This window comes from Alosa sapidissima, chromosome 19, assembly GCF_018492685.1.
Source record: "Alosa sapidissima isolate fAloSap1 chromosome 19, fAloSap1.pri, whole genome shotgun sequence".
Classification (NCBI taxonomy): domain Eukaryota; kingdom Metazoa; phylum Chordata; class Actinopteri; order Clupeiformes; family Clupeidae; genus Alosa; species Alosa sapidissima.
Genome location: NC_055975.1, coordinates 29406366 through 29428299, shown reverse-complemented (window position 1 = coordinate 29428299; position 21934 = coordinate 29406366). Strand labels below are relative to the sequence as shown.

Sequence of the window (21934 nt, the reverse complement as noted above, 5' to 3'; positions counted from 1 at the left end):
ATAGTAAATAAGCCTATCCAAAATATATGTTTGTAAGTACATGATTTATACTTAATAAGTAATGAAACAACCACTTATAAATGAAATCATTGTCTTATTATAAACTGTAGTTGCAAACTATTACAAAATTATTTGTTCATGATTTGTAAAGCATTGTTTATTTATGTTAATTCTCATAAATAAAGTATTTGTACACATAGTTATAAATGGTTTGTTTATAGTAAATAAGCCTAAAATATGTTTATGAATTATTGTTAATACTTAACAAATTATGCAATAATATTTTGTTGATGAAGTAATATTTCCATTATTTAACAGTTGTTACATACACATGCACTAATGATTAGTTAGGGTGAGGATACATATTTTATAAACAACTTCCAAGTTACAAGTGGTTAGTTAATGATATTTTGTGAGCTTATCTAAAGTGAGGACTTTTTATGCCTTGCAACACATTTTCAAATGAGTTGTAGAGATTACATTCACATTCATTCATTTAGCAGACAAGCAACGTACACATGTCAATTAAATTGAAGGTCATTGACATAACAGTGAAAGCCGGGAATTGAACCCCCAACTTTTCAGGCTACTGCATGCTAGTCCACCACCTTATCCACTACACTAACTTGGCCCAGACTCAGAGGAAACTGCTCCCCAAGCATGGAAGAAAATGCAGCCACTCGGAAAATCTATGCATGTGAAATAATATAATACGCCCAAATGCATGTTTTTTATCGCGTTACCACATCCAACTGGAAAAGATATGCTCAAGATATCCATAACTTTCAGAAAAATGTTTTACTTTCGTTATAGATGAATATTATGTTTTATTTTCATTCATGTCAATAAAATGTTTCTCATAATCAAAGTGTAATTTGTCATGTAACAGAATAGGTAGGAGAGTACTAATAGTACAATTTTAAATCACACTAATATTATACTTAAATTGCATGCCTTTATAATGCTTAAAGTATCTTAAGACTATACTTTTATTAACATAACTGCAAACCTTCAAGGCATTTATTGTAGTGAGGAAGTACATTTGAAGTTAATTTAAAATATTACAGAAGTATGCCAAATGAATATCTCTTTTTGTATAATGTACTTAAGAACACTTAAAGTTTGAAAAAAGTTGTTCCATTTTAGCACACTAATTACACTCAAAGTATAGTCAAGTTGGTATTAAGTTGAACTTAATACATAATTCAATACACTTAATTACACTTGGATTTGACGAAAAAAAATACAAACTGTACTTAGTACACTTTCAAAAAGTATACTTTTAATAGTTTTTTTTTTACCTGGGCAGGCACACAGGCACCACTCCTCTCTCTCACTCTCTCCCTCTCCGTTGTGTGCGCTTTAAACTCAGATGCACATGCGATTTGAAGTTCGGTCTGGCTTGCGTGCTCTTGTTCGCTCTAGGTTCCGGGAGATTTTATGTAATTTGCGGGCGTCAGGATGCCGCTATCAATATGTGGGAGACTCCCAAAACTTCGGGAGACTTGGGATGTCTAGCTAGACAGAACTTTGTGGCCAGCACAGAATGTACAATGTACCTTAATGTTGTCATGTTTAGCCGACACAAACTCAAAATAATGACTGTATAGATAAAATGTGCTCTCTCCTCCCTCCATTGTTGTTTACGTTTGTGTCGCTGCGTGGTTTTATACGCGAGTTGTCCTCATGCTGAAAACGTGAGCACAGCCTACATGACGTTAATCCCAGAGACAAGAAGAAAGCAAAGAATATATCTATTTACTAAGGAAAATGACAAAAATAGTAACGCACAGTGACTTAGATAAGTAACTTTAATCTGATTACTGGTTTGTAAATAGTAGCACGTTAGATTACTCGTTACCGAAAAAAGTGGTCAAAATAGACTAACGCGTTACTAAGTAACACGTTACTGGCATCACTGGTAACAACTGTTAAACAATGGAAATATTACTTAATCAAAAACATATTATTGCATCCTTTATTAAGTATTAACAATAATGTATAAACATATTTTAAGATATAGGCTTATTTACTATGAACAAACTATTTATAACTGTGTGAACAAATGCTTTACTGATGATAAATTATGTATGAACAAGAAATTACTAATGATGAACAAACCATTAACTAATAAGTAACAAAAGCTTAATAAATGATGAATTGTGTGTAGTTATTATAAAGTGTTAAATGATGAATTGTGTGTAGTTATTATAAAGTGTTAAATGATGAATTGTGTGTAGTTATTATAAAGTGTTACCAGTTTTTGAATAGAGAAAAACGGGCAGACAACGGAACGTAATATCTCGTGAATGTGTGTGTGTGTGTGTGTGCGTGCGCGTGTCTGTGTGTGTGTGTGTGTCTGTGTGTGCGTGTCTGTGTGCGTGCGTGCGTGCATGTCTATGTCTGTGCGTGCGTGTATGTCTATGTCTGTGTGTGTGTCTGTGTGTGTGCGCGTGAGCAGGACTTACAGGGTCTGTGCACCAGCCACACTTCTCTCCAACCTGGATACAATCTCCACAGGATTTAGCATTGGCTTTGATGCACTCATTCTCCTCTGGAGAGAGAAAGGGAGAATTTATTAGCCTTTTGCCTTGTTGTGCTTTTGGCTAGTGGGACCCTGATTCCTGTGAGCTTTGTGCTCGTACTCTCTTACGTCTGGCCAAAAGAGCTAACTTTCACAAGGAAACAGTGCCGCCACTCCTACCATGCGCACCACGCACTGTGCGTTGGGCACCAAAGGACAGAGGAAATCATGAAGGCAACAAAGACGAGGCTAACGGCCATTTTCCCGGTTGCCCGGTTCCTACTTCTGACCATAACTCAGATTGGTGAGAGGGCTCTTTAACAAAGGCTGCAATCAATGTGATTTGGAACATGGACGAGAATGTAAAGGCTAGTCTACGAGTTTGGCACCACAAAGCAACTCGCACATGGCACCGGAATGACCAGCAACGGCACTGTAAAGGAACCGAAAGATACTGTACATGCCTGCACGAACAGAGCTTATAGGCTAGTGACAATGGCCCCACATTTTTGAGATACCCCTACCGGAGGTAGAACTAAACCCAACAATGTTTTTCCTCATCTCTAAGGTCTCCCATATATGAAATGGATTCTTGGCTAAAAATATTGTACTGCTAAGATTGTTAAATTAACAGATATTGTTATACACCCAAAAACCAAAAAAGGACTAAAATACAGCCTGTCCGTATGGGAGTTATGGCATATAAACTAGTGCAGATCAATCACACAAGCTCTGAGAACTTTGAAACTTGGCATGTGTATAGTCAGAAAGTTGCTTTACCTACTGGAAAAGACTGGATGTGAATATCTTGATGTATGGAATGAATAGAGACATGTAAACATACACCTAAAATAAGCAGACATGCAAAAAACGAATATCTATGCAGAATGTTTTCATTTACTTTAGCTGCTTTACCAGGGATTATCATAGAAACACATATGATGGCTTGTTGGAAGGGTGGGGTTGTACTGAATCCAACAATACCAAATATGTACATATAGTATGACAAGTTAGGGTGTTCTGTCACTCAATGTATGAGGTGTCCAAAATGAAACACTGGCAAAATACAGTCTCAAGTCCAAATCACATCATCAGTGGTGAGAAGAATGTTGACAAATTCATTGTTACTGCAAGGTAAGTGCTGCTCTATATTTACATTTAATAATGATACATTTCATATGAAACACAGATCCAATTGAATCGGGTTAAAATTGGAATGGAACACCTTTATTAAAATATTTACATTCACTTGCATTTTGTTTTGGTTAAGTCATTACTGAATAATGGAAAATAATATTGTTAGCTTTTGTCTGTCCAGACCAGCAGTGGACATTAGAGCCTACACTGCTTACTTCACCCCTAAGTAGCTAAACAGTTAGTTGTAGAAACTACTTTCCCTAGCTAAGAAAGTACTTAGCCCTCTGACCAATGTTGCATGTGTAATTCAACTTAATTTGCATTTCAATGAAAATTCTGAATTGTTTTCTTTTCACTAGTCTCTTCAATTGTAGAGACATTGGATCCAAAGCTTGTGGGAAACATTTTGAAAAGGGCAAGAAAAAAGATCCCTATGTATTTCCAAAACCCCACAGTAGAAAGCCTCCAACGCATACTTACCCTTGCTCAGCAGAGAGAGAGATGGTGATGTCCATGGTGGTCATATAGGTTTAGTCAGATTTTTTTCTTTTTCGCATGTCCAAATTTCCGTCAATGATTCCCGGGACACTGAAAGACCGGGGTAGACGAAACTTGGTGGGCATGTAACCTCATATGGATAGCATGGAACCATCGTTTTTCGTTTTGATCTGTAGCCCCCCCGCTGGACTGCACCCCCCGAAAGGAGGGTAGGGCAGACACAGTTTTCTGTGAATCTCGAGAACCGTAAGGTTTAGGAGGACCATTTTTTTTTGTATGTTGATCTCAAGGGGCCATGTCAAGCCATTCCATAACCACTCATTTCATGTATAGCGCCACCTAGTTAAACACAAAAAAGTAAAAATGAGGTGTTGTAATTGAAGGTATCTGTGACCTAACATAGTCAAAACTGCACGAAATTGGAAGTGTAGGATCATTATGACACCCTCTGAATGCACACCAAGTTTCGTGGAATTCCATTCATGGGGGACCACACAATAAATTAATTTATGTTACTATACACCAACTGGCCTGTAGGTGGCCGGAGACAGTTTTCTGTGAATATCTCGAGAACCGTAGGGCCTAGGAGATCCACCTTTTTTTTGGTATGTTGGTCTTAAGGGGGCATGTCAACCCATCCCATTACCACTTATTTCATGTATAGCGCCACCTAGTTAAAAATTAAAAAGCAAAAAATTAGGTGTTTTCATCACAATATCTCTGGCTGACATGGTCAAAACTGCACGAAATTGAAAGTGTAGGATCATTATGACACCCTCCGAATGCATGCCAAGTTTTGTGAACTTTCGTTCATGGGGGGCCTTACAATAAAATAATTTATGTGTACATTTAGTGACCGTGCACCAACAAGGATTCCCGTGACACTGAAAGACCGGGGTTGTATAAAATGAATTTTAAATGTGGAATCTACAGTATGAACATGCCAAGTTTCAAAGCTCTCAGAGCTTGTGTTATTGATCTGCACTAATTTATATGCCTTAATTCCAATACGGACAGGCTATATTTTAGTCCTTTTTTGTTTTTGGGGTGTATAACAATATCTGTTAATTTAACAATCTTAGCAGTAAAATATTTTTTGCCAAGAATCCATTTCATATATGGGAGACCTTAGAGATGAGGAAAAACATTGTTGGGTTTAGTTCTACCTCCGGTAGGGGTATCTCAAAAACTAAAGCTCTTTCTGACCATTTGTCACTAGCCTATTACTTTAACAAAGGAACCGAAAGATCTTTTCCTTGCAAATACGGGTTGTTGTCACTTATAAAACCTTGGTTCTCCGAGGGAACCGGAGTCAGACACAGCTCACACATGGGAAACTATCGAATAAGTCTCTGATATAGATAGAGAGATCTGAGATAGAGAGAGAGGGAGAGAGAGAGATTGTGTCCTGACAGGCAGACAAACATTGTGTCCTTACCGATTTGAGCTTGACTCATAGAAAACACTCCCAGCACGGCCAATAGCAGGAGCTTAGGATCCATCTGAAACACACACACAGGGTGCGATTTGTGTAAAAACTAGAGGGGGGGGGGGGGGGGGTGATTTTGAATAAAGTTTGTAACCCCCCCCCCCCCCCCCCCCCAAAAAAAAACAAAAAAAAATGAACGAACAATTCATAGCCTAGTAATGTCATGGCTAATAATAGCCTATATTAATTTTGCCACCTTTGTAACATTTTAGTTTACCGTGGTGTATGACTTTGAACAGCGAGTGTGCTTGGTATGATGATCAGCTCCTCTAATGCAGGGTAGGACTACGTTTTGACAAGCATACAAATTCACCTTGTTCTTGCCCCATCTGAAATGACTCCTCTACTTTTGCTGCCTCCATCCTTTCTGTATTTGTTGTGTAAAAAAACGTTGTATATGATGGCACTGAAGTCTTAAGTCAGTGAATTGGCTAACAGTGTTAGTTGGTAACCAAATAGCCTACACATTGCGCTACACGCTGCGTAGGCTACGTGCATTCTCTCTCCTGCTGATTTGCGTTCAGTAGCCAAGTGCGTAATATTGCAAAAGTTGAAAAAATAAATGTGTTTATTGTAGCCTACAGAAAATAAATAGCCTACTATCATACTGTCAGTTAAAAAAACGAATGTTGGTGGGTATTTAAACTATCTAGCCGGTGTTTTAACAGCTGCAAGAAATGGAAGCTTGGAAGCTACTGTACAGTAATTTCTTTTAAAATACAAATGATGAAAAGAAAACGCACTTCTCAGGAGAAAGAAAACGAGTGGCTGAGGAAGAATGTTCCTAAACGTACTCTGAGCAGATGGAAAAAAAGGTTTGTAGCCTACAACCATTTCCTGATGCAGTTAGGCATTTCTTTTGGCAGCATCTTAATTAATTAATTAATTAATTAGGCCGTACCTGTTTATTTCTTAATTCAAAATAAATTAATTGATTACCTGTTTAATTCCTAAGTAATTTCGTTACCTGTTTATTTCCTAAGGAAAATCACCAGGGCAGACATTGAGCAACATAGGCCTACTATGCAATATGTAAGTGTAGGCTACCACATTTTTTGTCCTTAATGTTGTGGCCTGTGAAAAAATGTATGGATGATGTTATGACTCTTAGTCTAACTTTGTGAAAATAGGCTACTTGTATTGTTTCAATGTTGCTTTTGTATAGTTATGCATAGCTTCATATCTGCACTAGTTTACCACTGGATTATGGAAATTTATTGAAATGATGGACATAACATTTGGGAAAAAGACATTTTCTGCAATGTCTGAGAGGCACAAGTGAGACAAAACTAGACCTGTAGCCTAATTTCATTGTAATTGCCCCTATGCCTTTTCTGACCCCCCACCCCCCCCCCACACACACACAGGAAAATTATGAAGATTGTAGTCAAAGAGAGATTGTTGTCAGTTGAGGCATGTGAAAAAGAGACAAGTGTATAGCTGCTTTTTTGAATATTACAAGTCAATAAGACCTGTATAACATAAAGACCATGAAGCTTCCATTTCTTGCAGCTGTTAAAACACCGGCTAGATAGTTTAACATAAAGACCATGAAGCTTCCATTTCTTGCAGCTGTTAAAACACCGGCTAGATAGTTTAAATACCCACCAACATTCGTTTTTGCAGTACAGATTATTTCTGAAAGTTATTTGTCTACTATGCCTAGCCTACTGGCTGATTTATCAAACGAGTGCTTTCTCGTTCGTCCTCCGCAAACTACAGGTGTTTCGGTAGAGAGCCATTGAATAAGCGATGCCAAGCAATTTCTGTAACACTTTTTGTGACATTCAGCAAATATCTCCTCATTTAATGTAAGTTCCTTCGGACAATAGGCCTACGTTCTACTCTACGTGCAGTTGTCCTCCATCTCAGTTGCATCAGTTTTCTAATTTTGAAGGTTCTAAAATATGACTGAATATCACTGAATCCTTCTCGTTTTCTTTCATTTGTCCAGCTAACATTTTTCCATTGAAACTAGCCATTTATGATGGATTACACACTCGACATTCTGAAATGTCCTGCACGATCAAGGCCAAATTAAGTTATCACGCAGCCACTGTGTCAGCAGCATGAGTGCTGATGGTGACGGTGCGTTTCTGATGTCAGATTATTATGTAGGCAAGCCTACTAGACTGTTCTCACGTTGCAGCGCTTTACTTATATGAAGTAGCATTAATCAATATGAGGGGCAGAAGGGGATAAATGTTGTCCCCACCGGGGATAAAAATAATTTAGAGGTAGGGATAGGAAAACCAGAGGGGGGGAAATCCCCACCACCCCCCCCCCTACAAATCACCCACTACTACTACTACTGTAAAAAGCTTGACAGAGTCTCAAATCTTGATGTACCTGAAATTACCAGACAATTTTCAATCAGATTCATCAATCAGTTCTATCTATCAATCTAGATAAACTGAAATGTAAATGCATCTTTCGTATGGCATAAATGTGGCACAGTACCTCAAAGCAAGAGCAGGACGAGAAGAGAAGGGCTGTGTCCAGCAGGATGAGCAGAGAATGGATGAGTTCAGCAGGAGCTCAGTTATTCTGGCATGAATCTTACTCTGCCAATCAGAATAACACATCTGAGTCAATATCCGAGTCAGCATCAACATGTAAACATGGACTTTGCTTCCGGACAACGCCACAGGGGTCAGTGGAACTAGGGCTATGACACTAATTCCACATACAATATCCTTACAAGTGTGGGAGAAAGTTTGTTTTTAACACATAATTATAAAAAAAACCCAAGGGAAATTATGATTGTTTGCTTAAACTTGATTGCTGTGTTGTTTGTGTATGAGAATGAGAGAAAAGTATGATGGTGTGTGTGTGTGTGTAATTGAGAGTGTGTGAAGAGAGGAGAGAGCTTGCTTGAGTTGGTCAACCATGGTGAAAACACGGTAATGCAAATATTGTATTGCAACAAACTTACAAAACATAAGACATGTTGACACTGTCAACATTCCACTGACACAGCACTGTGAACATCTAACATGCTGTAAAAATACGTTTTACTTTACAAAATCCCAATTATTATACAGGTCTTATTGACTTGTAATATTCAAAAAAGCAGCTATACACTTCTCTCTTTTTTTCACATGCCTCAACTGACAACAATCTCTCTTTGACTACAATCTTCATAATTTTCCTGTGTGTGTGTGGGGTGGGGGGTGGGGGGTCAGAAAAGGCATAGGGGCAATTACAATGACATTAGGCTACAGGTCTAGTTTTGTCTCACTTGTGCTGCCTCTCAGACATTGCAGAAAATCTCTTTTTCCCAAATGTTATGTCCATCATTTCAATAAATTTCCATAATCCAGTGGTAAACTAGTGCAGATATGAAGCTATGCATAACTATACAAAAGCAACATTGAAACAATACAAGTAGCCTATTTTCACAAAGTTAGACTAAGAGTCATAACATCATCCATACATTTTTTCACAGGCCACAACATTTAGGACAAAAAATGTGGTAGCCTACACTTACATATTGCATAGTAGGCCTATGTTGCTCAATGTCTGCCCTGGTGATTTTCCTTAGGAAATAAACAGGTAACGAAATTACTTAGGAATTAAACAGGTAATCAATTAATTTACTTCGAATTAAGAAATAAACAGGTACGGCCTAATTAATTAATTAATTAATTAAGTAATTAATTAGGATGCTGCCAAAAGAAATGCCTTAACTGCATCAGGAAATGGTTGTAGGCTACAAACCTTTTTTTCCATCTGCTCAGAGTACGTTTAGGAACATTCTTCCTCAGCCACTCGTTTTCTTTCTCCTGAGAAGTGCGTTTTCTTTTCATCATTTGTATTTTAAAAGAAATTACTGTACAGTATACTGCCCTAGTCTTTGCCATTATCATTCAAACCCGGAAGGTCAAGAACAAGGACAGCGAGTAAGAAAAGAACGAAACGAAAACAGCGGAATGCAGAGAAAAAAGGCGCAACTCCAGAATCCAGATCTCGCAAAATTCTACGAGATCTGGCTAAACTTTTGAATTGAGGACTGATGCCAGCCGAGAATCCAAGGATTGCATCGACCAGAAGTAAGTGAATTACCCAGTATTTGAGTGTTTTGGCTTAAAATAGTTGTGCATTCGTGTAGCTATTTTTGTTGGGCTGTAGCTTCCAACATTCCCTCGTTTACAGAAGACGGCACCTTTGAAGCTAACATAACTTTTAGTTAGTGCTACCTAATGTCATACAGTGTAGCCTGCTAACTTAATGGTAATGTTAGCTGATGGAGCTGCCACAGACGAAGTTAATGTTACATTACTAAGTAATCTTACCTTTTGTAATGTTAATAGACGTGTTGCTGTTGTAGTTGAGCTCATATTTTTTAAAATAAAAATACAAATAATTTGTGAGGGTGCTCTGGTAGGAAAGCTGAACTCACAGAAAGTGAGCTGTGAGTTAAGTTATAGCAGGGAGCCGGTAGGCTACACTGTCGAGATGTATCTTAAAATGTATATGTAAAGCAGTGATCCTCACTATTTTTTTTCACAAGAGCCACATTGGCAGTGCAAAATCAAAAGGAGAGCCACTTTTACGACAACATACTAAGTCACCTTCACAAATGAGCATTTCTACATATAAATTGGACATCCCACAAAAAAAGAAATAACACAGCCATTTAGCCACATACATTTTCATTTAAGATCAGATTTACTTTAATACTGGGATGAGCGAAGCTGGCATGCATGTCCTTGACTTTCTTCATGCTGTATTTTTAGTATTAGTAGTAGTAGTAGGCTAGTATTTGACAATACCCCCTTTAGGAAGCACCATTAAGGCTTAATAACTTCCTTTCACCTTCATTACTGTATTTGGGTGAAGGGGGAAGTATAATTCAGATGTTTGCGTTTTTGTAGTGCAATATTGTATGATTATGAAGCACATTTGAAAAAAATGATTGACTGTTACCACAGTGGGTCCCATTTAGAAGTGGCCACTTCATTCGTGCTTTCCGTGATTCATGCTGCTGTGTGAAATGTATTACAACTTATCGCCACAAGGTGTCAGTTTAAGTCCGCTGTAGCATTTGTAAACAGGGCAGCGGATTGCATTCAAAGGCGTTGATAGATACTGTAAGTAGAACGAAACTTAAGATCACCTCCTTGCAGTCATATAGTAGACTAGGCTAAATCAGAGCCTACTTTTGTTTTTATCAAGCTGGGTCCAGAGATGATGGCCTTTGGCGAACAGTTTAGGCCTACTCAAAATGAGTAAAACCAAATTTACCATGCGGGCCACCAATTATACAGTAGCTTGACAAGCCGCATGTGGCTTGTGAGCCGCGCAATGAGTAACACTGATCTAAAGTGTCCTTTGGCAGAAGATTGGTGTTTGACTTCCTCACATTTAGGCCTATAGCCGGTGTTATGCTGATTGCTAACAATGCATATATTTACTTTTAATCTTTTAAGAATATGGAGAGAAAGTTTGCTGTGGTACAGTGGATTGAAGGGGAAGATTCAGGGAAGTTCAGTGATGTGAAAACTGATGCTATAAGGAGTTATGATGATTCCAAAATGGACCAAGATGGAAATCCAATTTCCCCCTACTCAGCCTTTATTGAGTGGCGCCACGGAAAGAAGCCAAAGGGAGGGTGGCCTCACTATAAAGGAGATGTGCTTTTTGTTAGTGGTAGGTTTGTCCTTAATTGTCCTATTTAACTCACTATTAACACTCACTTCAAAGGCATTGGTTAGCATCCAATCATAAACAATATTTTTTATCTGTATGAACTATAATTGGCATATACTAAAGTAGTTAGTTGTTTGAAATGATCTATGGTGTTTGACAAACTCTATTCTCTAGGTACCCGCTTTGAAAACACCTGTAAATTAAACTCTCTGCTGGAAGAGGTGGAAAGACCACAGCTGACCAAAAGGGTGTCGGTGGCCCCCTCAAAATATAGGGGCGATTCAGATGATTCCACTGATATTGAGACTGAGCCAAAGAAAGTTAAGGTGACATTAATTTACTTTTATCTTACAATAGTATATGTAATCATCATATTTTCCAGTGGTAATATGTAAATTGAACACTGCTGATTCAGTTCTACAGTACATTATGGGTAACCAAGTATTGCTATCAATTCTGTTTATCTTGACAACCAGAGGTCAAAGGTGAGGGCGGACCCTGCAGAAGACTTCCTTAAGACATATGGACCTGGCCAGCCTCATTCAGTTGACAATCATGACCTGAGAAAGACACTGGTGGAGTTAAAGCAGGAGGTCAAGGACCTTAAAGAAGAGAACACCAAATGGAAGGAAATGGTTCTTCAAGGCATCACTGCTTCTTATGAACTGTAGTTGAGTCATATTCATATTGAGCCATTAGACAACTACTAGGGCTGGGCGATATATCGATATAAATGATAAATCGATATATTTTAAAATGCGATATGGGATTAGACCATATCGCATATATCGATATAGTTCAAATTTGCGCCGTGATCCTTGCTCCACGCAAGCCGCTGACCGGAGCTCTCTGCACTGCTCCCCTCTCTGCACTGCTGTGAAACTGCACGCTACTTTTCTCATAGAAATATATTTATTTCAGAAAAAGATTGATCTATTTTATAGGCTACTTTTATTTAAGATATTTTTTTATTTAAATGTGCACCTTACGGAGCTTTGATTTAAAAAAAAAGGCACTCCAGTTTTATGTTTACATTTGATTGTTATTTGAGTAGTGAGTTTTCAATAACATATTTGACTGAACATTTCATTTTACAGCTCTAACTTTGCGGAAAAAAAATAACGGGATATATATCGTATATTGATATTCAACCTAAATATATCGGGATATGACTTTTGGTCCATATCGCCCAGCCCTAACAACTACACAGATACACATTTTGTCTAAATAACTGTAGGAAGTATTGTGACTATACTGTAGGCTAGCTTGTGGAGTGATGACCGTAAAAAAACGGTAATTTTCTGGCAGCTGGGGTGCCAGAAAAATACTGTAAAATAACAGATAATTACTTTCTCATAAAAATACGGTTATTTTCCATAATTAAAATACAGTTTGTAGTTGTAATTTTAACAAGATTTTGCCTTATTTTCATGTTGTTTTTAATGTTTATTTAGAAACAGTCACATTTTAAAACAATGAAATTACCTATAAATATGGTAAATAAATGTTTTATTACGAATAACACTGCTTAAATTTAAAGAAATGTGCTGTTCTTAGCTGTTTTTTAATGGAAAAAGGTTGTATAATAATTTATATTTGATGTAATATAACAGTAAATGTACATAAAATAATGTGATTCATCTTTTAAAACATGTAAAAAAATGTTGAAAAACATTGTCTTGGGTTTACAATTGCAATAATTTACTTTTATTTTTAGATCACATCAAATGCATATTTAGTTATTTTACATTTGCTTTTAACATTTACTTAAACATTTTGTTTTAAAACAATGAAATTACCCATAAAGATGGTAAATTAACATTGTAATATGAATAATAATGCTTAAATTTAGAGAAATGCGCTATTAGTTGGTTTTAATGGCATTATTTTATGTAAAAAGGCTGTATATTATTTTATATTAGATGTAAAGTAACAGTATACAACAATAATTTTCAAACAAAAAAAAGTAATAAATAACTTCGTCACCATGCATGGATTACAAACTTACATTAAACCTCACTGGAAATTAATCCATACTCTATCCAAGGTTTCCATAACCTGGATCAATTAACCATACATCCAAAACATTGATGACAAACTTTGTCAAACCTCACTGGAAATGAATCCATACTCTATCCAAGGCATCCATAACTTGGCCAAGTAATCCACAAAATTGATAACGCTACATAATAGCTTACATGAAACCTCACTGGATATTAATCCACAACAGTCTGTAACTTGGACAAAGTATCCATAACTTGTGAGCACTTTTTATTCCCTCCACTCTTAGTCTGCAATTCTGGCGATCAGTGTGAGAACCTTTGGACTGACTGCAAGTTTTCTTTTGGTGGCGAATAAACAGGAGAACTACAATGTAACGTGGTGGAGAGAAGTACTAGGTCGAAGTACTCCCAAGTGCTATTGCGCCACACATTGTAGTTCTCTTTGTTTATTCGCTTGGAAAATCGCCACGTTTCATGTTGTCTGCCGTGCACCAGAGCGTTTGAGTGCACGTACAGACACGGGAGAGGTATGACTCAACTCGTGAAAGTTAAGGTAAGAACAGATATATATTACTCCTGACATTGGGTGGTGTGTTCCTTTAATGAGGGCAGAGGTGGGCTGGAAAAGAGATTTGCAAGTTGACAAAGTTTGGGAACCCTTTTACTAATCATTTCAGCACTTGAGCAGTGCTCAGTTGTACAGTATGTGCATTTTATTTATTTATATGTATGTGCATTTTATTTATATCTCTCGATGGGCAGCACCTGTCCCGAATTCGGGACGCTCACTGTGCCCCCCCAGACACCAAAAATGAACCTACATCGGCTTATCATGCAGCTCCATAGTAATGTTATATACCAGCTGAAAGCTGAGGTTCAACAATCGATACAGGTAAAGCTTTCCATGCAAAAATAATATTTATTAGATCTATAAATGTCTTAAAATACCCTACCCCCATATGAAGTTCGTAAGAATCCATAGATGTAAAATATCTGCATTGTTTCATTGACAATATATTGAGAAATCGTACAAGCCATCACAAACAAAAAAGATGCATAATGAAAAAACGAAACGTTAACTTTTTTTTCTGAGGGAAAACAGCGATTTTGAGTATGATGTCCATTGTTGTAGCTGGCTTCAATATATTCTAAGCCAATGAGGCATGCGAGCCATGAATCTGTCATCCAACGTTGATGGGCCAATAGGGTTGCTTCTGAATGAGCTTCCAAGCGGGACATCCATGTCCGTGTAGCCAATGAGGAGACGATTTCAAGGATATGCAACACACCCCCCCCCCCCCCCATCCCAATTCCTTCCCGCGTTATGCTAATGCGCAAAGAGGCTTGTAATTTCTTCATAAAAGTGATTCTGTGCAACAGATGCATATACTCACCAGAAAGGTGCATCTCGTCAGACTGTGTTACTGGACTTGTACTTGTACTGGTACAGGCTCTTCTGAACTGTTGGTTGCTCTGGTTGCTTGGAGGACTGTCCAAGACATCTTGTTGGCCTTAATAAAGGACAGATAGTAGTAATACTTAACCATACAGACATCACATAGCTCAATCTGGGTATATTAATACCCAACATAAATACTCAGTAGCCAATTGACACATTTCAAAATGTTCCTTTCGCAATATAATGCAGTAGAGTACACCACCACTAACACCCACTATGAAATCAATGATGAACAAGGTATAGTTTAGTCATCACCTTTTTGAAAACATCAACAAAAATGTAGAGAAGATTCTTTGAAGTATAATTCATAGTATAACTTCTGTATTGGACTGCATTCATTTGAACAGGTGTACCTAATAAATATATCTTGACTATGCACATTTTTCTAATGTCAAAGTTGATGGTACAAATTGAAACACATACTTGACTTTCTGAGCAGTGACAGAAGTTTCCTGGCTTCAATTGGTCTCAGGAAAGAAAGGAGGTCACTCTCCTGCAGGTAGCTCAGGTCTTCCAGGTCCTCAACTCCTATCCATGATATCCAACATTAGTGTCAAATTTTAACTTTTAACTTACTCGGAGTCAACAATGCTATGCTTAAGTGAAATTACTCTTGTCCCACAAAGCTTGTACACAGGCAAAGGATAATAATCTAGTTTCTGCTCAGGCTTCCAACATTTCATGCTCTGCCTTGCTTGCTTCACTTCATACAATGCAAATGCTGGCATAGAAGACACGTCATGAGGTGTAACAATAAAGTACACATGCTGGTCCTGCATCAGAAGCATGAGCTCAATCTGTCCGAATTCAAGTGCCTCACCTTGGTTTAAACACAGAAAGTGTCCCTTTTTGTACTGAGAGCCTTTCCACTGCACCTCGTTAGCTGACTCAACATTGGGTTCTGTAGAAAAGGCAAGAGGGGTAATAATCGATTATTGTTCATTGTTGCAGCTGTAAACAAATGTTCGTCTTTCTCTCCGCCTGTGTCAGTTAGATCACAAATGCAAACGTAATGGCTCACTGTTAAGTGGTAAGCTAACGTTAGTGGCTGGTCGTGACAACGTTGATGAAACAAAACTAAAGCATCTAAACATCTTTTAAAAAATAATGAAACTTCGCGTAGGAGAATGAGAGAGGCAGAGTGCGCAGGGCATAGCAAGAAAAGCTGCATGAATTAGTTAAGTAAATAACGTAGGTCTATTAGAAATAGCGGGAACATAGGCTATTTGAGATATTGAAAATGTGACTGAGGCGCACTGGTGCGACAAGAGAAAAAACATTAGTCGCACTAAGCAGATTTTTGGTCGCACTCTGGAGCCCTGAATAAACTATCCGAACATATTTTTGCTAAAACTAGTAGACTACCACACAGTTGCTGAACGTATGTCATTTCAGCTTTCAGCAAAGTTTAACCAAAGTCCTATACCTACTCTAGCTAGTGAACATAACCAGCAGTTCCATTCACGTTTAGTTTACTGTGCCAACGTTAGCTAGCTAGCTGGCTAACTAGCGAAGTTAACGGGCAAAAATAAATAATTTATTCCGTGCCCAAGAGAGTGTTTCATTGGCATCACACACTAGCAATGATAATAAAAATAGTACACAATATATAATTACACAACGTGAAGACGCCGAGGCCGCCAGTCGTGCTTTTGTTCATCATAGTTAGCTTACATGTCGACATGCTAGCGGATTCGGTGCCGACTGAGTAAACTCGGAGGCATGGTGGTAAATAAACCCAATGCTACTCAGCTTTAAGTAAGTTTGATACTTACCTTCTAGCTTCGTCCTTCCTCTAGCCTTGACATCGGGCATTAGCTGCTATTTACTTCGAAGTCGACCAAACGGGAACCGCCGCGCGATGTTGTTGGGTTGACACCGGTTTAGTGTTAGTTTAGCGTAACGTCAAAGACTGATGTTCCCAACAGCCAATGGGGTGTCTTCTTCTTCTCAAACAGATCCCGTTGACCAACCCATACCAGCCCGTCCCTTATTAGGACATTCTCTGCCCATACCAACCCAAACGGGACCCGCGCTTTTCAAAGCATGTACTCCAATGACATGTCGCGTTGTTGTCGTCACGTTGTTCCGGTTCAGGTGCCGTGAGACGTTTTTTTTTTGGTGTACGTGTGTGTGCAGGGAGACGTTGCATATTAACCCTTTAGGCGCCAGAGGTTTTTTTCCGAAACGATCAATTTTGACATCTTCATTTCAAAAGGCTATATCTTAAAAGTGATAAGAGATAGAGACTTTCTGTAAATTAGAGAAATATTAAGGATGACCCAAAGTTTATGTAGAGATTAAATGTTTATATCTAATTTGCATATTATGACGTCATATGGTGGCGGCCATCTTGGATTATAGAATTTTCATGAAAAGTCGCATGTTTGAATGATAAAATGCACCACTTATTTCCCCCCAAAATGTCCCTCACCTTCTGTATGCTATATTGCACAATACTGAATGCTCAGGTAAATAGTAAGTAGTGAACAAACTGTGTAAATCATTACTAATAAATGGCCGAAACAAACCAAATGCATGTAGCAGTAGACTGGCCTTTTGCTGTAGAGATTTTCCATTTACTACATACAGTAGGCACTCTGATTCCATGTATGGGGCACATATAGATTATTCAGATGACACACAAACACAAGTAGACAAGACCTGTTTAGTTCAAAAGCTCATTTGCCACGGCAAGGCACAGATCAGGAGTGAGATGACGAGACAAGACAAGAGACAATGTTAGTATTTTTTTTCTTTTTGTTGTTTTTGTTGATGTTTTTTTTTCTTAGCTGACAAAGACACACACATCACAAGGACATGAACACACAAAAAGGAACACATAGTGTATGTCCTAAATGATCAGGGAAATAGATAGCAAATCAACAGTGTAAATCATTACTAATAAATGGCTGACATTTTTTTTTTTTATGTAGCAGGCCTTTTGTTGTAGAGATAATGACTCCCTATCCATACAGGGCCGGCATTCCCATCATCTTGTGATAGACTATGCATGACCTAATGTGTGTGTGTGTGTGTGTGGGGGGGAGAGGGAGAGGGAGAGAGCGTGTCACCACCTCCACCATGCGAGCAGCATGGCCAGATCTGCCTCGCGCGCGTCGAGTGGAGAGAATTTGCGCAGCTCGGACTAGGCCTACTGTCATTCTCATTGCGACTCCCCACACTGCCACTACGTTCCCCCCTAACTCTCCTATGAGCACTTCGACCTCGTCTAACATACCCAGTCGCATTAGACAAAGGCTCCACCACGTTACTGTCGCCGCGATTGTGGAGAGGCAAAAGACAGAAGCTAGCGCTATTAGGCTACCTCCAGCCTTGTTCGCCACACCACTAACACCCTGCTAACTTCCCGATGAACACTCCGAACCCGTGAAACATTATTCCCACCAGTGACATTGGGCAAACGATTCAACGTTTGTGCTTGGTGTAAGCTAAACTATGGAGTAAACTCTCACTTTGTCCAGCTGCATCATTGAAGGCAGGGACGCATCTGAAGCCTCACTAAACGAATCACCGTCATTTCCTGAAGGCAGATATTCCCCTTCAGAATCAGGGTCCGCGAATAGAAGACCCAACACTTCATTTCAGGTAAACTTTTTTGATGCCATTAGACGATAATCTAATGCAAATACTCGCTAACGTTGACAATATCGCTCTGACTAAGTGGCTCACACGCACACTAGCTCCGGTATTGCACGCACTAATTCAATACGCTGTAGCTCAAAACTTTTGTTTAAACCATGACCTTTTTCGGACTCGGGGATGACGTATGACATGTTTGCCACCTAGTGGAGTGGATGTCGAACGAAATATGACACCCTATTTGACTAAATCGGCCGTTTTATTCAGTACCGCATCTTGTCGAGTAAACTCGACAGTGGCGCCTAGAGGGTTAATGCTCTTTCATAAGATCTGTTCTGACAGAATGTAATGCTTTTAAATGGTAGGCTAGGTTAAGGAAACAGATGAAAAGCATACAGCCTAGTTTATGTGGTTTTATCCTGGTATTGGCCTCCTTCACTTTCCCTATGTCTGTTTAGATGTCCTTTCAATATAAATGAATAGCCTATAATGTTAATAAATGTTACCATCTAGGAAATTACAGTAATTGTAGTTATTTTCAATGAAAACATAAGTCACTTAAGAAAGAAATTATAGTAAAATTACTAATTAAATTGTTATTGCTTTTAATTTCTCAGTAACTTTAAATGATTTTCTACTTTTTTTAGAGTTTTAAAGTTGAATTTTACAGTTTATTCCCTTAAATAACAGGCAAATATTTGTGAAATTATGATATATTTGTGAACGTATTTTAACAATAAATATATGGATTTCTAATAGGTTTTTTTTGTAAAAGAACAGGAATATTGTGTGTTTTCACAGTTACAGTGATTTCATGTTAGTTTACATTTGACATGTAAAATCACAGTCTCTTTTTGTAAATTAAATGGTATTTTAAAAATACAGACAAAATCTGTAAAATAAACAGTAAAATTCTGTTATATTAACACTTATATTAACACTTTTTTCCAGTGTGTTTCTGTTCTGTTCCTGTCTTGTTCTGCAACTAGATGTGCCAGGACTCCTATATGGCATGAACAAAATAATGGATTCAATTACACCTCCTAAGACTAGCACACCAAGGCTGACCTTGCAAGGTTCTCCTCGGTCAACATCCAGTTCAGGGCCCACCCCTGATAAGTCCCCAAGTTCTAGGCTCTCTACAGCCACATCTGCATCTCCCCCATTCCATCACCAACTGTCTCCCAGCCATCTAAGGTAATCTATTTTCAAAGAATAAATAAATACTTAAGATAGAAAATAGATGTACTGTATGTGAGACGTCCTTGCAATGAGTATGTCTAACCCTTTATACAGTATCTTAAAGCAATATTCTGGGAAAAAATCATTCTAGGGTCCATTTGAACAGAGTCTTCATAAACATTCTTTTTAAATTAACTTTGTGTACACTTAATGTAATACAACTGATGAAGTATGATTCTATATTGAGCCTTGTTAGTGGTTAAATTGCGACTGAATGCATCCTACGATCTGTTCATAGAGTGTTCATTGCAAGCTAAAGTGCTGTGAATGCTTCCATCCATCAAACTAGAAAATGCTGCTATGCGTTTAAAATCACTTTTGAACAAAAGTTTGACTCGTTCCCATGCTCAAATAGACTCTAGAATGCTTTTAATCAGGAATATTGCTTCACATATGTTGAGATGCTCTCCTTGGGTCCTTATCTAAACAGGTGGAGATTCATCCTGGGACTGGAGTCATGATTGACAAACTAGCATGGGCCTATGCCCTCAATTCAAATTCAGCCACTGTGTTTGTGAGGCATCTCCTCACTGCAGTCTTCCCATTGGAAATATTACTGGTGAGCAATCTTCGGGGGACCAAAAGAAGTGGAGGAGATACTCGTCTACCACTGGACAAAAATAAATTGGATGCCATTTACAGTAGGTTTTCAGCTTTATGAAAGCTTTTATGTTCATATTCACTATTCAGTGCACTATTCTGTATCTCCTGACAACAGCCTACTATAGTACATGTTTGCATTTTTCTGTGTTTGTTTCATGTGTAGGTGCAACTCTTGAGAGGTTTCCAGGGACTCCACTGTCCATGGAACCACGATCAATGCCAAGATTACCGAGCTCAGATCTAAAAGTAAAACCTCCACACCTCACAGTTAAACTTCTGCCTTTGGAGCCCATTTAATTAGTGTTGAGGGCATGTTAGTGAGATTGGCATGTTAATTGTAATCTAAAGTAATACAGCTACTGTAGTTTGTATAGCTGTTTGTTTTCACTTAATAAAAAAGCTGAATGTTTACATCTGTGAAACGTCTAGGCCTATGTTTTCTATATTACAGATCTAGATTGACATATACCACTACATGGCAGGAATTAATAATTGCAGGTTAACCATGTCTGCTCTAGCAGTTTAAAAGTGTACAGAATTGTGTACAGAAGTCAAAAAGAAAAACTATGTTTTTTTTATAGTGACAGTAATTTTAAATTGGTTGACATATAAAAAACATAGAAAGACATCATAGATTTCCTTTACATATAAAAGTCATACACATTTTAAACTGCAACATATAATTAAAAATGACAAACATTACATGGAACATATAAGAAACATAGAAAGACGTCATAGATTTCCTTTACAGTAATTACACACTTCAAACAAAAAACATATAATTGTGTTGATTTACATATAAAAGTCATGCACATTTTAAACTGCAACATATAATTAAAAATGACAAACATTACATGGAACATATAAGAAACATAGAAAGACGTCATAGATTCCTTTTACAGTAAATACACACTACAAACAAAAAACATATATAATTGTGTTGATTTACATATAAAAGTCATACACATTTTAAACTGCAACATATAATTAAAAATGACAAACATTACATGGAACATATAAGAAACATAGAAAGACATCATAAATTCCTTTTACAGTAAATACACACTACAAACAAAAAACATATATAATTGTGTTGATTTACATATAAAAGTCATACACATTTTAAACTGCAACATATGATTAAAAACTACAAACATTACATGGAACATATAAGAATCATAGAAAGACATCATAGATTCCTTTTACATTGAATACACACTTCAAACAAAAAACATATATAATTGGGTTGATTTACATATAAAAAGCATACACATTTTAAACTGCAACATATAATTAAAAACTACGAACATTACATGGAACATTTAAAGAAACTATAGTTTATCATGCACATTACCTATAAATGTCATACACAATGTTCACTTTATGAATACTTGTTTCTCATAATATAGTTGTATGAGAAAAATGCAAAAGGGGCCACTTTCAGGAGTAAACCATATATTGCACATATTATCCTTATATAAAGATTTACTACTGAGGTAGTGGTACATTCTTATATGTTTTTTCCAGTTTTTTTCCGTATGGGTAACCAGAGGTGTTGCCAGGTTGTCGGGCATTTTCCAGTCAAGGACACATTGGCAGACACACGGGACCCATAGCCTAGCCCACATATTGGACCCTTAGCCTAGCCCACATGTTGGACCCTTAGCCTAGCCCACATGTTGGACCCTTAGCCTAGCCCACATGTTGGACCATTAGCCTAGCCC

At 37.7% G+C, this 21934-nt stretch overlaps 1 protein-coding gene and 1 long non-coding RNA gene across 3 annotated transcripts in view; one reads left to right on the top strand and one right to left on the bottom strand.

Moving 5' to 3' along the window:
* Positions 1–16640, bottom strand: part of LOC121693344 (integrin beta-1-like) — a 38419-nt gene extending 21779 nt beyond the window's left edge. Inside the window, exons 1-9 of one of the 2 annotated variants that reach the window (XM_042072709.1) lie at positions 16538–16640; positions 15583–15663; positions 15186–15290; positions 14698–14814; positions 9369–9433; positions 9139–9187; positions 8109–8212; positions 5598–5661; positions 2469–2554 (exon numbers count right to left, since the gene is read on the bottom strand). In XM_042072709.1, coding sequence (XP_041928643.1) covers positions 2469–2554; positions 5598–5661 — 150 coding nt within the window. In that variant the 5' untranslated portion in view covers positions 8109–8212; positions 9139–9187; positions 9369–9433; ... (2 more) ...; positions 15583–15663; positions 16538–16640. Of the gene's footprint in view, positions 1–2468; positions 2555–5597; positions 5662–8108; positions 8213–9138; positions 9188–9368; positions 9434–13409; positions 13562–14697; positions 14815–15185; positions 15291–15582; positions 15664–16537 lie in introns of those variants that run through there. The other variant, XM_042072710.1, reaches the window with a different exon arrangement.
* On the top strand, positions 13798–20551 carry LOC121693348. Its single transcript, XR_006025472.1, has 4 exons — positions 13798–13856; positions 19317–19562; positions 20038–20248; positions 20374–20551. It is a non-coding gene; the product is annotated as an uncharacterized LOC121693348 (long non-coding RNA).
* The last annotated feature ends 1383 nt before the right edge of the window (positions 20552–21934 follow it).